Raw genomic sequence first — 13,805 nt, forward strand, 5'->3', positions numbered from 1 at the left:
CTCCGCCAAGTTCCTTCAGCATAACCCTGATGGTGGGGTCCAGTCCTTGCCTTGGAAACACCCATCTGAGCCTTCACCATCCTTCCCAACAACTTGAGTCACAGTGATGGGACGTCTAAGAAAGAATGACATGTGTCTTAGTCATTCTCACAATAGGAGCTGTTTGACATTTTATAGTTACTCAACAAGAATTTGATGAATAAATGAGTTTTAGACAATCTCCTAAAAGGCTTCAAAACCTTGAAAATAAAATGTAGATCTTATTTCCATCGATATCCAACATGAATGGAAGGGCCCCAGGCTTCAAAGGGCACACTGGATTTTCCGAAGTCACTCCCCTCATACCTCCTTAGCCTCAAGGGTGGTCAGATTCCCCCCGATCATCTTCAGAGTGAAGTCCTGGACGAGTGAAGGCCAGCCGACTGCCACTTTTGTCTCTGGTAATCCCACTCCCTTTGCAACACAATCAAACTCATTTTCAGAGCATTCATTTTACCTTACGATTTCTCTGTATGGGAAATCAAATACGTACCATTATTCCCACGTGACCAGAGAGATTCGCCAAGGTCTTACACTGGATAGGGTCAGACTCATGCTGATCCAGGCCATATCCTGCATCAGGTATGTGCAAGCTTAAATCCAGCTCTAAACTGGCCCAAAGAATCCAGTTTGGAGAGCAGTTGATCTCCCTGCCTCCTACCTAGCGTCCACCCCAAGTGGACCTAAATTTCCAAATCAGTCCAAACCAATGCTAATTTCCTGGGCACACACAGACTCACGGAGCACATGGCGTAGGTGCTGGCCTGAACATTTCGGCCTCAACCGAAGTCCTTTCTTAGGTTCATCAGGAACCAGCCAGCCTCCTTGAACCAATCAGATAGGGCAGTACTCTCCAAAGAAATACCTTTCTGGACCCATCAGATTTCTGTAATGCAGCTTGTCCTTAAGCATGCATCAGATGTTAAACATCACTGGCCAAACTGGATCCCTCTTTTAGCCGAGATGACCAGACTGTGTTTAAACAGGAAAGTGGGCCCATCTTATCTCCATTACAATGGCTCCCTCTAGTTTCCAAGTTGGATTAGTCAGTGGCAGGCCAGTTCTAAGAGCTCCTGGGATGAGCATTAGCTATTTTCCCAAGTTTTCCATTAGCATTCCACACACACTGAACGAGTTAAGAGGAAAGCAATTTTGAAAAGGAAGTCCCTGGTGTGTCCTGATGCCAGTTAAAGAGCTTCAGTCCAAGTCTGTTGTGTTGTTTTTCCTAAGTCCAGACCCTGGGCTTCCAGAGCTGGAAGCTAAAAGACCTCTGTGATGATATTTGCCCATTACACACACATGAGTCATTTATTCCCCAAAGGAGAAATCTTATGAGTTTTGCAGAACTACAGGCTAACAAAACATTTGTGTGCCCCTTAAGGGTCATTCATTTATCCAGGTGTTCAACAAATACTCATTTAGCACCTACCCTGTATATTCTATAATGCGGGTATATTGGTGAACAACAGTCGAGTCTGGAAATGGCAAATGTATATGGTGGGCAGGGGCTAAGCAGGCATCCTGGCGGGTCCCTGATGATGATGCTTATACCCAGGAAGAGAATAGCCCAGGCTTGTCATTAATGACTTCCATAATTAGCCCCTATAAATGGCAGACACCAATTTTCAATTTTCCCCGGGAGTAATCAAAATAATTGCCTGGAGAATGGAGGCTCAGAAGAAAAGAAGTCACTATGGAGGGCAATAATGACAGACTTGAAAGGGAACAAAAACACCTGAGGGCGAGAGCATCAAAGGAGAAATAATTGCCAGAAAAGCCTCTAGAAACACTGTCTTATGTACGGAAAGTGCTGGAGCAGAGCTGAGAAGTGGCAGAAAAACCATTTGTCTGGAGGGCTCTCACGTCTCAGCCTGAGTGCTCACCCACGTTTCTCAGCTTGCCTGATAGTCTTTCTTTTTCTCTTACTTAGGGGACTACTGGGTTTGAAGCACATATTGACAAGTGTTTGGAACTGGCAGAGTATTTGTACAATATCATAAAAAACCGAGAAGGATATGAAATGGTGTTTGATGGAAAGGTATGTCTTCTGATTTCTATGATCCCAAAATGTTTAGTCAATTGCAATTCTTATCCCTGATATATTTGATGTCAATAACGTACTGTCCATGTAAGTGGGACCATTACAAAGGAGAAGCAGGGATGCCAGGGTAGTTATTCTGAGCCAAAGTAAAAATCAGAAAAACAAAAAAACAACTACATAATGTTGTGACAGTCAGGCACTCCAAAGGTGATTATGGATTTTAAAATAGAAATTGTATTCAGAAGCTGCAGAATAAATGGATTAGAAATGTCCTTGAAATTTTCAAACTTGCCAGTTTGGGCTGAGTGTGAATCTTACTTTTCCTCTTTGTAGCCTCAGCACACAAATGTCTGCTTCTGGTACGTTCCTCCGAGTTTGCGTGTCCTGGAGGACAATGAAGAGAGAATGAGCCGCCTCTCAAAGGTAAGTGACACGAGCTTCTCTGATAGGAATGTTGGAGAGTACATTGGGCCTTTTACAGGCATGTCGTCTTCATAATGTATTCATAGATCTTTAGGAGAAGTTTGTCTTAGACCTTGGTGCGTGAGCACACTCCCCTCTGTGGGCTCCTGCAGAGACAGGACATAGAAAATTGGTATAGCCAGACTTTTAACAGCTGTGCTTGCTCCTGTTTTCTGAGAGTGAGTTTATGATGTCTTACAATAAACAATTAGGTGATAACTGTATTGGCATTCACAATGCAGCAAGAACCCTTGCTGGCACTGACTGACCTGCCAAGCAAAACTGGTGCTCAGTTACATGCACGGAAGAGACTTTGGGCACCAGGAATGAGTAGAAAATAAAGCTGCTGCTGACCCTCTTGAGAGGTCAAGGTCAAGGCTGCCCTATGGGGTCTTTAGAGCTGTGGTGACTCCCAGAAGGAAACGGGGCCGGGAGCAGGAGTAATAACAGCCACTGTTTAGAGTGTGTTGTGTCCCAGGCTCAATTTTGATCTAGCATTACATTGCTGACCTCTCACAGCCACCTACTGTGGGAAGCACTGTTGTCTCTCCATTCTGCTGATAAGAAAACTGAAGCACAGAAAAAAAAAAAAAGTCACCTCAAAATCACACTTAAAGTCTGACCCCAGCGACGGCGATCATGCACAGTAAATTCTACTGTGGCCAGTAAGACCCCCTTTCTTTTATCCTCTCCTGCTCCCATTCTTACACACAAGTGAAATTTGGTTTATGATGCAGACCAAAGAGAGCCTTGAAGGGAGGTAAATGCAGGGGCCCATTTCCCACAGTGTTGGAGGAACGGGAAACTAGGGATGATCGTGTGTAGTGGATCTCAGAGGACTGGTTGGTTGGTTGGTTGGCTGGTTGGCTGATTGGCTGGCTGGTTTTCTATTTTCCAGAAAGGAGGGGACCACCTCCAGTCACTGCCCAAAGCAGGAAAGGCCCTCTCCTCCACTGCTAAGGAGACTGGGCTGCCTCACTGACCTTCCGGAATACTTTATTTCCTTCAAGGATAAATGAAGAATAGGAGTTTGTGCGGGTTTAAAACCTCCAAAAAAGCTTATAAATTTTAACCTGCCCTTAAAGACTCAGAATCAAACTTATACATAGCTCAGGTATTTAAATCAAGTCTCCTAATTAGAGAATTGATTCACATTCCTGGCTACCCATCAGAATTGTCCCAAAGCTTTATAAAAAAATACTAGTGACCAGATCTTATCCCAAGATTCTGAGCCAATTGTTTTTGGATGGATTTGGGAACGGTTCTAAAAGTTCTCCAGGTGATTCCAATGTGTCACCCAGTTTGAGAGCCAGTGACCCAGAGGAACAATGGAAGAAAGCTTCTAGAACAGGTATCCATGGGTGAATGGGGCTGGGATGGAGGGATTATGGTCATATTTGCAATTTTAGGGAAGTTGGTTCATTCCAGGAAATCGAGCACATGGACAGAAAGGGGATAAAGATGGGAGTCACATTGGAGAACTTGATAGGTGCAGGCACAAAAAGGGCCTGCTGTCATTTGAGAGGAATGAATTCATTTTTTTTCCCTGGAAGTTTTACGGTGGCTTCTCCATGGTGTATATTACCTTAACAGTGACTAATCTGATTTAACAAGTTAGTTAGAAATTAGATGTTTCCATTCTTAACTGGCTTTCACTTCTTTAATGAACCCACTGACTACACAAAGAACACATGGAGTAGTTTGGCTGTTTTCATTTGTTGAATTGATTCATTATAGCTGGGCTGAGAGATGGAGCAAGATATGAACACAGGACAGAAACGTTTTCATTTTTCATCATTTTCTGAGCAAAAGTTATCTCTGAGTTTCCCCCATTCGAATACAACTGTCTTCAAATGTCTCTTAGATTTTAGCACATCACATAAATTGTGATGGGGATGGAGGTTATTTCTTGGGGACAGCCAGTAGAATGTTAGTAAACTGTTTTTATACTTTTGGTAGTTAAAATTTGAAAGTCTCTGGGGATTGCAAAATGAACTCTCTTAATTTTTCCCTGTCCTGTGACTCCGTTTTCCTGACTGTAATAGAATTCATCGATTCAGAATTGGAAATCAAAATAGAACCACATAAAATATCACGGTTAACTTTTGTTTATTTATGTCAATAATTTTTTAGAGTTTCAGGAAAGTTTCTTATTAAGTATGAAGCCCTTGGAATATATGTCCAGGAACCGGTAAAATCTACACACACACACACACACACACACACACACGCACACACGCACACACGCACACACACACACACAATCTTGGAGAGAAAAGAACTGAGGTGAAATAAATCATCTGTACTGTCCAATATGGTAGTAATAGCCACATGTGGCTATTTAAATTTAAATCAATTAAAATATCTTCAAATAGAAATTCACTTCTTCAGTCACACTAGCCACATGTCAAGGTGCTCAACTTGTGACTAGTGGTTATTATTAATATCTTAGATAGAGCAGATAGAGAGTATCTCCATCGTTACATAAAGTTCTCTTAGGCAGTGCTGATATAGACCCCAAATTCCGGGAAGTGTGGAGTCTTCTGTGTGGTGTGTGGCAAACAAGAGAATTGAGTTAAATTACTTGGCTTAGCAAACAATAGGCTCTCAAAAGTGTTTGTTGAGCTAACGTGACTTTTGCATCTTCCAGAATAGGGAAAGAAAACAACATTCAGGAAAACTGCTAGTGAATTTAGGCTTTTTCCCAGTGCACATGCTGGCTTGGTGATAGATATCTCGGTAATAACTGGTTGTTTACTAAAACAAGCATAGTCACAGCTTCATGAGGAAGGTAAAGATGAGAATCTGCTTCGTGCATTCCCTGCTGCCCAGTGAGGACTGTGAGTGTGCTGCTGGCACATTGTCACGGAGGCAAAGTGGACCTGAGGGCCTGACATGCTGTGGGGACATGAGCACGTGCCTTAGATACAGGCAGGGGACAGCAGGCAGACTCAAGACAGGTGTTTATCAGACAAGAATCCACAGGCGGTATATTGAGCACCTCTTGTATTTTTGGTTCTTCTTTATCATCATCTCCTTATATTTTAATCTTCATTATATTTGATCAGTATCTGCATCTCTTCTATCAGCTTTTGTAGTCCTATAGTGATGGATGGGCTTGCAAAACGTCAACTACAGATTTAAAAGCAAGTTGGTAAGGAAGTAGCTTGGCCTCATATTGAAGGTGAAGCATTTTATTACATGTAATGGGAAATTTAATAGGTAAGATTGTAACATTATAAAATGTCTTATTTATGGTTATTCTTATTTATTTTTTTAAGATTTCACTCATGTCTCCAAGATTTAAAAACAAAAAGTTTGTGTAATACACAGTGAAAAATACGTTTCTGTGATAGTTTGTAAGATTATTTCATGATGCTTCAATCTGTGCTCTCGTGGGAGGGGAAATAAATGTGGATTCAAATTATGAAAGAGTTCCCTGGTTATTGTTTTCTTAAGGACTGAAACAAACTGATAGCACGAGGGAGAAAATGATACCCTAAAACTCCTAAGTCCGCCCCAAAGAGCTCTTACTGATTAGGCCCTCAGTGAATTCTTCAACATGGAGCTTTTCTCTCTGTTCCTTGACTTTGTTTATTCAGCAAAACCAAGAATGTGACAACAACATCAAAAAAAAAAAAAAAGACTAGAAATAAGTGAAAACTCTATATATTCATCAGAATAGTCAGAATTTTATTTTCCTTCTTAACTTGCCATTAGTGATTATGTAACGAAGGAGATGTTCCATGTTCCTGCTAATTTTAGTTCATCAGCATTTTCTGGAAGCCAAAGTTCATATGTATTTAGACAGCTATGATTTCTGCCGACCCAGTCAGTTTCAGAAACTGTGGGGATTCAATCTTGCTTTATGCCAAAATCTGTTTGGGACAATGGTTATTACCATTAATCTCTTGGCATTTGTTTTACATTTATCTGGAAAGTTAGAGGTGGTAGTCCTTAATAATTAGGCACATTCATATGTGTTTTTGCTCCTATTGCCCATGAAAACTAAATCAGAGTTTAATTCACTGCATAAAAACATATCATTGTTTTATCAGTTCTAAAGAGGAACCATGATTTATTGCACAAATGAAACTAAGGAACTGTTATATGATTTTTTTCCCTTAAATTCCTGCAGACACATGAATTTGGAATTCCTTTTCTAACTTGAAATTTGTCTTCCCAGGAACACATTGACTTGCCATGGTTCCCACCACAAAGTGATAAATTTCATGTCCTCAAGATAGAATATTCTAGTAGATCCATTTCAGAACTTAATCCCGGATGTGAGATCTTTAAGTTCTTTTTCATATTTATTCCCTGGGATGAGCCTGATGTTCTGCCTACATCCTTAATCCTTTGGGTGAAAGAAGGACCGGCCTAGCAGAAACATCCCTCTTTATATTATCTCTCCGTGGAATAGGGAAGGGACTGGAGAATTTGTTCATCTAGAATCAGAAAATCTCAGTGCTGGAACCACTGTCCACATTTTCAGACAAAGAAATTAGGTTCAGGATGTGAAGCCAAGGTGAAATGAAGGTGAAGGCGAAGTCTGTCCTTGGCTTTGGCTTTGGTAAAGAAGGATAGCAGAGTCTGCCACCCTAAAATAGGTTTTTTGGGATATAGATTATTTTAAGCTAGTTGTTAAGGAACAAAAGACTCAGAAACAACCTCTGACCCTTCCCCTTTATCTGTTTAAATGAATTTAGATAGAGGACCTGCTACAGGAAGGCAGTTACCATCACAGATGACTATAATTTAATATGAACGAGGTGTGATAAACAGAGAGAAACCAAGCAAGGCTTATCTGTTCTAAGTCCTCTCTGTGTCCCATTGTTAAAGAAGGCCCAAGAACATTTATTTACCAAACATTTGCTTTTCCATCTCTATGTGAATTACCTTCCTGCCCTGTGAAGTCCCAAACCACAACCTTCCCTTCTCCTCAGCTCCTGAATGGCATATAAACCTCAGCTGCCCGATACTTCCTTGGATCTCATTATAGCACCCCCGAATGTGCATCTGTAAAATAAATGTTGGACATTTCCTCCTGTTAACCTGTCTCTGTTAAATTTGATTATTAGCCCAGCTAGAAGAACTTAGAAGGTGGGAGGAAACTTATTTTTTGTGCCCCCACAGTTTCTAACAAATCACTGGGCCTGATGGAAACTGTGTTGATGCTGTGTGAGTACTTTGAAGATGAAAACCTCATTGTAAACCAATGATTATTTAAGTGTTGGTATTAAACAGTGACATGTTCATAACAGCATTCTGTTGGAATCTAACTATCCTTCATTTAAGATGGATCCAACTGTGATGTAAGGCCTGGTCCCCATGTTGAACTGAGTTGCTGACTATGTATGTCCAAACTGAGACTGAAACTTTCCTGATGTCTACCGTTCCTCATTACATATTTGCAACAATGAACTTAAAAGGTCAAACGTTATACTTACAAATTCCAATGGTAAAATATCTGGACAGATCATACATACAGCTAGACAGAATTTAAATGTATGCCTTTATAGTTAATAAGGACGCAGGGACCCCTCGATAGGCACCCAGCACCACCAGCAAACGAAAGAAGTGAAAGACTCTGTGCCTGCCCTCCAAGAGCTTAGGGTTGAAATACAGAGATAAACTGTATTTTGTCATAAGTAAGAGGACATCATCTGTGGGTAAGGATCATCTGTTTACAACTTAAAAGAGAAAAGATGCTAGTGGACTAGAGAAATCAGGAAGGGCTGCGTAGCAGCTGTAGAACTGTGGTAGAGGTTTGGAGTGTGTGTGTTGGATGTGAACTGGAAGAGAAAAGGGATTGTAAGCAAAGAAAACAAGTGTGATGTGATAAGACGGAAGGCAAATGTGAAAGGATAAAATTATGGGTGGTACAGTCAAGGGATATTAAATAAATAGGTCTTGTCCGACTGCAAGGTTTATTTCAGTGAACACTGGAAGATGAGTCCTCAGAGCTGGGTGACAAAGAGTTGAGTGAAAGAGTTTGACCTTGATTTCATAGACAACAGAGGATGGCTGGTGCTGTAGTCATTCAGTCTGGCATACATGTGGTAAAATCTTGTCTGTGATCCACGTATGTAAGTCCTGTGGGTTCAGCATTTTTCTCAGCTGATTCTTCACCATTATTAAGAAACATATTTCAAAATACCTTATAAACTGAGGTAATGCAAAAGGAGAATGAAAAGAAACTAGAAAGCTTTAGGGTCTCAAAAAAATTGCTTTAGGGTCTCAAAAGTCTGCTTATTTTTATACTTCACTTGATATCGAGGCTTGCCTGTTGGTAGCCATTTTCTGCACTATGTTTTATTTCCAATGTTTTTACATTTACTGAGGGAAAAAGAATACTCTGCCTTAAATGTTGTACTGCTAAACTCTTTTAGCCTTGGACCAACAGCAGATTCTTCCCATTCTCCCAAAACATTAACTAGAAAGTCAACAAAAAGGTGGCAAGCACCTGATAGCCTACCATTTACTATTCCTCGTATCGCGTTTAAGATCTTGGTATTGAACTGCTCCAGTCCTCCAATCCCAGGAAAACTTGGAGGCAATTCTTTCAAGGAAAAACAAATATGATTCTAATTGTTTAGTGAAAAATGAAAAATGCTGCTTGATAACAGGTTCTTGGTCTAAGGGAAGAGTCCCCAGGAGAAACAGTCACCGTTTTGAATTGTTCTCTCCCACAGGTGGCTCCAGTGATTAAAGCCAGAATGATGGAGTACGGGACCACAATGGTCAGCTACCAGCCCTTGGGAGATAAGGTCAATTTCTTCCGCATGGTCATCTCAAATCCCGCAGCAACTCACCAAGACATTGACTTCCTGATTGAAGAAATAGAACGCCTTGGACAAGATTTATAATAACCTAGCTCACTAAGCTGTTTCAGTTCTCTAGGTAGACAATTAAGTTGTCACAAACTGTGTGAATGTATTTGTAGTTTGTTCCAAAGTAAATCTATTTCTATATTGTGGTGTCAAAGTAGAGTACAGTTTAAAAATCAAAAAAAAACATTGCTCCTTTTAAAATTCCTTTCTTAAGTTTAGAATACCTCTCTAATAATTAGTGACAAGAGGCTGTGTTCTAATCAATAAGGAAAAGCTTAAAATTGTTATAAATTCTTCTCTTACTTTTAATATAGTGTGCAAATCAAATTTTCTTTTCACTTCAGAATAGTAGGATTGAATAGTGCCAAATTGCCCCTGAATCATAAAAGGTTCTTTGGGGTGCAGTGAAAAGGATAAAGTAAATATAAAATATATGTTGACAATAAAAACTCTTGCCTTTTTCATAGTATTAGAAAAAATTTCTAATTTACCTATAGCAACATGTCAAATGTATTTAAATACATATAATTTTACAAAAGGAAAATATATATATTAAAAGAAATCCTATTTTGTAACATATAGATTTTTATTTTGTATGGGTTATACAACTGCAGGGGCAGATATAAAAAATAATCCAGATTTTTTTTTTTGCTTTCTTTTAATGGAGGCACAATAAAACACTTAGCAAAGTTATATTGAAACATAGGCCCACAAAATTCTTAAAAGGTAGGATGCTTTCTTTCTGTTCATGTTATGGCTTACCACATCTCTAAAATCAGTATTATAAAACAAACACAAAAAGTTCCTTACTATGATTAATCAGATCGACAATAAGATTCTCTTCCCATATAAGTTTTCCACCCAGTGGACCCCTTGCAGACATGCTCAATAAGCATGACAAGCCAAGCCTCATCTTAGACTGAATTAAGGGAATCGTTTCTCTTTTGCTTTCCACTTCAGTCTGTTTTAAACAGAATGTTGATGCTGGTTCTTGAGGCATCTTCCCAAACAGTATTCTTTTATTAGGTCATTTGAATTAATTCGGGAAAATAAAAATAAAATCTAATCAGCCTGAGCAAAGAGGAACCAAGCACATTCCAGAATGTGGTAAGCCCTGAAAATTAAAGTCAGTTCTGGGAGAAGAGAGCTCTGTGTGAGAATAATGACGTCATCCTGGACGCCATATTGACCCTGTCCAAGGAGTCATTTATCTCCCGGGTAATTGCTTAGTCCCACTCCCTCCCCATTCCTACCAACAAAAGTCTCTCCCACTAGCTTCCCTATCACTGGAATCCCAAATACTTGATTTCTACTCCGTGGGTGGTGTTTTTATGCCCTGGAGAAATGAGCTCCTCACCCAGGATTTTAAACCTTTTCTCTATCTCCCATCAAGATCCAAAGTGACCAGAATATGCAGATAATAAGATACTTAGAATTCAAAATAGTATTATAGTATTTTAAAAGCATCCTCTGCCCCTGCAAACCTGATGGAAAGACAGGAGCTAACAAGCCTTCGCACAGATATTTATGGAGCCACAGATTCTCAGATGCTGACTGCTAGTAGAGGAGACTGTGGATTCATGTATCAGACTGCAGGCACAAATTTAGAAACATTCGTCCTTTCTGTATGGACCAGAAATAGTTTTTACCAATAGGTTATTTTCCCCATCCCTGCTTCTTCCAGGCTCTTCCCCAAGTTTGCTGGGAGACTTGTGCAACCATATGCAGTGAAATCCCTACCAATTATAGCCCAGGGAAGGAGGTAAATAAAGCCAAATAGGTCCCAGCATTTTAATAAATACTCCTTAAAGTAGTCTGTAATCGACCCCAGAGGGAAGGAGTGAGGGAGGAAGATTGTTTTGAACATTAGCCAAAATTCCCAGTGCAAAAGGCCTTTGTGTGGGACCATTCCTTACAAATTTTAGAAAAGTTTGGTTTTAGCTTTAATCAGGAGTGACATGATCATTTTCATTTATACAGCAATATTGTGTTTATTATTTTAAAATACTTGAAAAAAAGTGTGGTATATCTTAATCTGAGACGCAGAAATGCTATGGACTTCATGTACTGTCACAAGGCTGTGAAGAAAGGAAAGGAAACCAATTGTGTGTGTAACTGTGTCGCCTTTATTATATTGATAGTACCATCTTGTCACCTCAGATTGGGGTTGTGCACTTTAGATCTGAACTGTACAGTGTTGCAAATCAACATGTGTTGCTGTAAAAGCTTGTACAATATATTATTGATATGTCTTTTTCTGTGTGGTAGCTGTATTGATATTCTGAGAACTGCATTCGCATCTGTTCCTGTGCTCTCTCCCTCCCTCTCTCTGCTAAACTGTATGCCCTCCACATCAGCTCTAATACAGAATATGCCCTCGGCTAAGCTTCCCACTGAGAAATCTCCTTTGAGACTGGTGAGGTTTCACAAAACGCAAGGTGAACACTACTTCGTCTCTGAAGACTGAAGAAACCCATTATGGAATGTCACGGACTGCTAAAATTGCAGGTATTGTCCCTGCTGGGGTTTGGAGTAGGTGCCACTCCTTGAAATATGGACAAAGAAAGCACAAGTGTAAATATAGTGCAGGATAAGGAAGAAAGGAACCTAACAGTGGAGATCATCTTGCACGTGCTCTCCTGTTTTCAAATGCTAAGTTCAAGCACTGTGTATTTATTAGTTACGTGTGCCAAAATACTGTTCCCAATTGATGTTTCTGAAAGACATCACCATCTCCCCATTATTCCATGACTAAAGACAGAAAAAAAAATACAAACATGTGGCAACCTGTTCTTCTTACCAAATATAAACTTGTGTGTGATCAAAGTATTTTATCTGTGTCACCTCTCTAAACCCAAATAAATGTGTAAGTGTGGACATATCTCAGACTTAGAATGCTTATTTCTGACCTTGCCATGTTATGGAGCTAATTTTTAATGAACTGCCTGAGTAAAAGGCCCTTCATTTGCCACAGAGCTCAGCATGGGCCTTTGGGTCTTTGTTGGGGAAAAAAGGCTCTTACATCTGCAGTCGCCCCCTACTGTAGCTTCTGAAGAATATTGTTTGCCACCCTGTTTTCTCCTTTAATCAGATCCAAGCTTTTTAAAAAATATGTCTATTTTTATTATGGAAAATTGCATGTACATACACAAGTAGACAAAATAGTACAATAAATTCCCATGAAGACTTCATCTGGCTTCAGCATTTGCTGACTCAGAACCTAAATCTCGTTTCATCCATTCCCCACTGCATATCCTCCCCAACACCAAATTATTTTTATATGAATCTGTAAAAAAGAAGGACGCCTAAAACAATAAGTCCTCAATGCAATTATCCCAACTAAAACTGGAACAGTGATACTGCCATAATGATATGAAACACCCAGTTAGAGTTCTCATTCCTCTGATTCTCAATTCTCTAGCAAAACCTATGGCCCGTGGCCTGTGGCCCAAGAAACCCAGGAAGTCCCCACGCACCTTTCAGGACAACTGGGGCACATGCAATTCAGGTGCACAAAACGATACTGTATGCACGTGAGCTATTGCAGTGCGGCAGATGAAAAGCCATGGGAATTGAATCAGTGGACTATATCTTGATATGCCTTGCCAGGGTATTCTGTGGCCAAATAAATACAAATCAGAGTTAGTATATGTTACGAATGTTTATGAGTGCTATAATGTCATGGGAGCAGGTATCATCCTAAAGGACTGGGTTAGGGTGGCCTGGAAACCTAGGATCCTGCTAGGAGAGGTCGGATCCATGTGCTCACGTTTTCATTCCTCCAATGAGGCGTCTCCTGGAGCAGCTGCTGGCCTCAGCCTGCCAGGCCTCAGATGCCAGCTCTGCCATTCATTAGCTCTGTGACCCTGCGCAAATCACTTAACCTCTCCAACTCGCAGTTCGCTCATCTGTTAAGTGAGGACAAAAATAGCAGTTTTCTCAAGGGTGATAATCAAGATTCAAATGAGAAGAAAACTCAATGCTTGCAACATGCTGAATGTTTACCACGGTATGTGTTCATTTTATTTTTATTCTGCGTTGCTGCCTATAAGAACCAGGCTTCAGATGCAAGCCCTTCGAGCTCCTTAACTCATCTAGAGGAGATCGTCCTAAACACACAGAGGAGACTACAGCAGCATCTCCCTGTAGAAAGCCATGGTAGGAATTCTCCCTAAGGGCAGCAGGCTGGTGGCTGAGGCAGCCTCCGTCACAGCCTTAGCCCTAGCTTTAATAGAGTATGGGAAGAGACGCAGAAAGCCTGGGCAGGATAGCCGAGCAAAAAGGAAGAGCAAGAGGAAGTAAGCTACTTTAGTTGGGACAAATTATCCAGTACGTGTTCTGAACCCCTTCCCCAGGGCACATCCTTGCTTCAGACAGGCGGCCATCAGAGTTAGCGTGAAATGACATAGGACATCAGATTCAGCTTCATT

The 13,805-nt window shown here is 40.5% G+C and overlaps 1 protein-coding gene across 2 annotated transcripts in view; it reads left to right on the plus strand.

Moving 5' to 3' along the window:
* GAD2 (glutamate decarboxylase 2) overlaps positions 1-10,738 on the plus strand; it is a 70,180-nt gene extending 59,442 nt beyond the window's left edge. For both annotated transcript variants that reach the window (XM_033100799.1, XM_033100800.1), the window contains 3 exons: positions 1,970-2,077; positions 2,414-2,503; positions 9,238-10,738. In XM_033100799.1, coding sequence (XP_032956690.1) covers positions 1,970-2,077; positions 2,414-2,503; positions 9,238-9,411 — 372 coding nt within the window. In that variant the 3' untranslated portion in view covers positions 9,412-10,738. The remainder of the gene's footprint in view (positions 1-1,969; positions 2,078-2,413; positions 2,504-9,237) is intronic.
* Positions 10,739-13,805: the final 3,067 nt, after the last annotated feature.

The sequence above is a fragment of the Rhinolophus ferrumequinum genome (assembly GCF_004115265.2).
Source record: "Rhinolophus ferrumequinum isolate MPI-CBG mRhiFer1 chromosome 5 unlocalized genomic scaffold, mRhiFer1_v1.p scaffold_110_arrow_ctg1, whole genome shotgun sequence".
NCBI lineage: Eukaryota > Metazoa > Chordata > Mammalia > Chiroptera > Rhinolophidae > Rhinolophus > Rhinolophus ferrumequinum.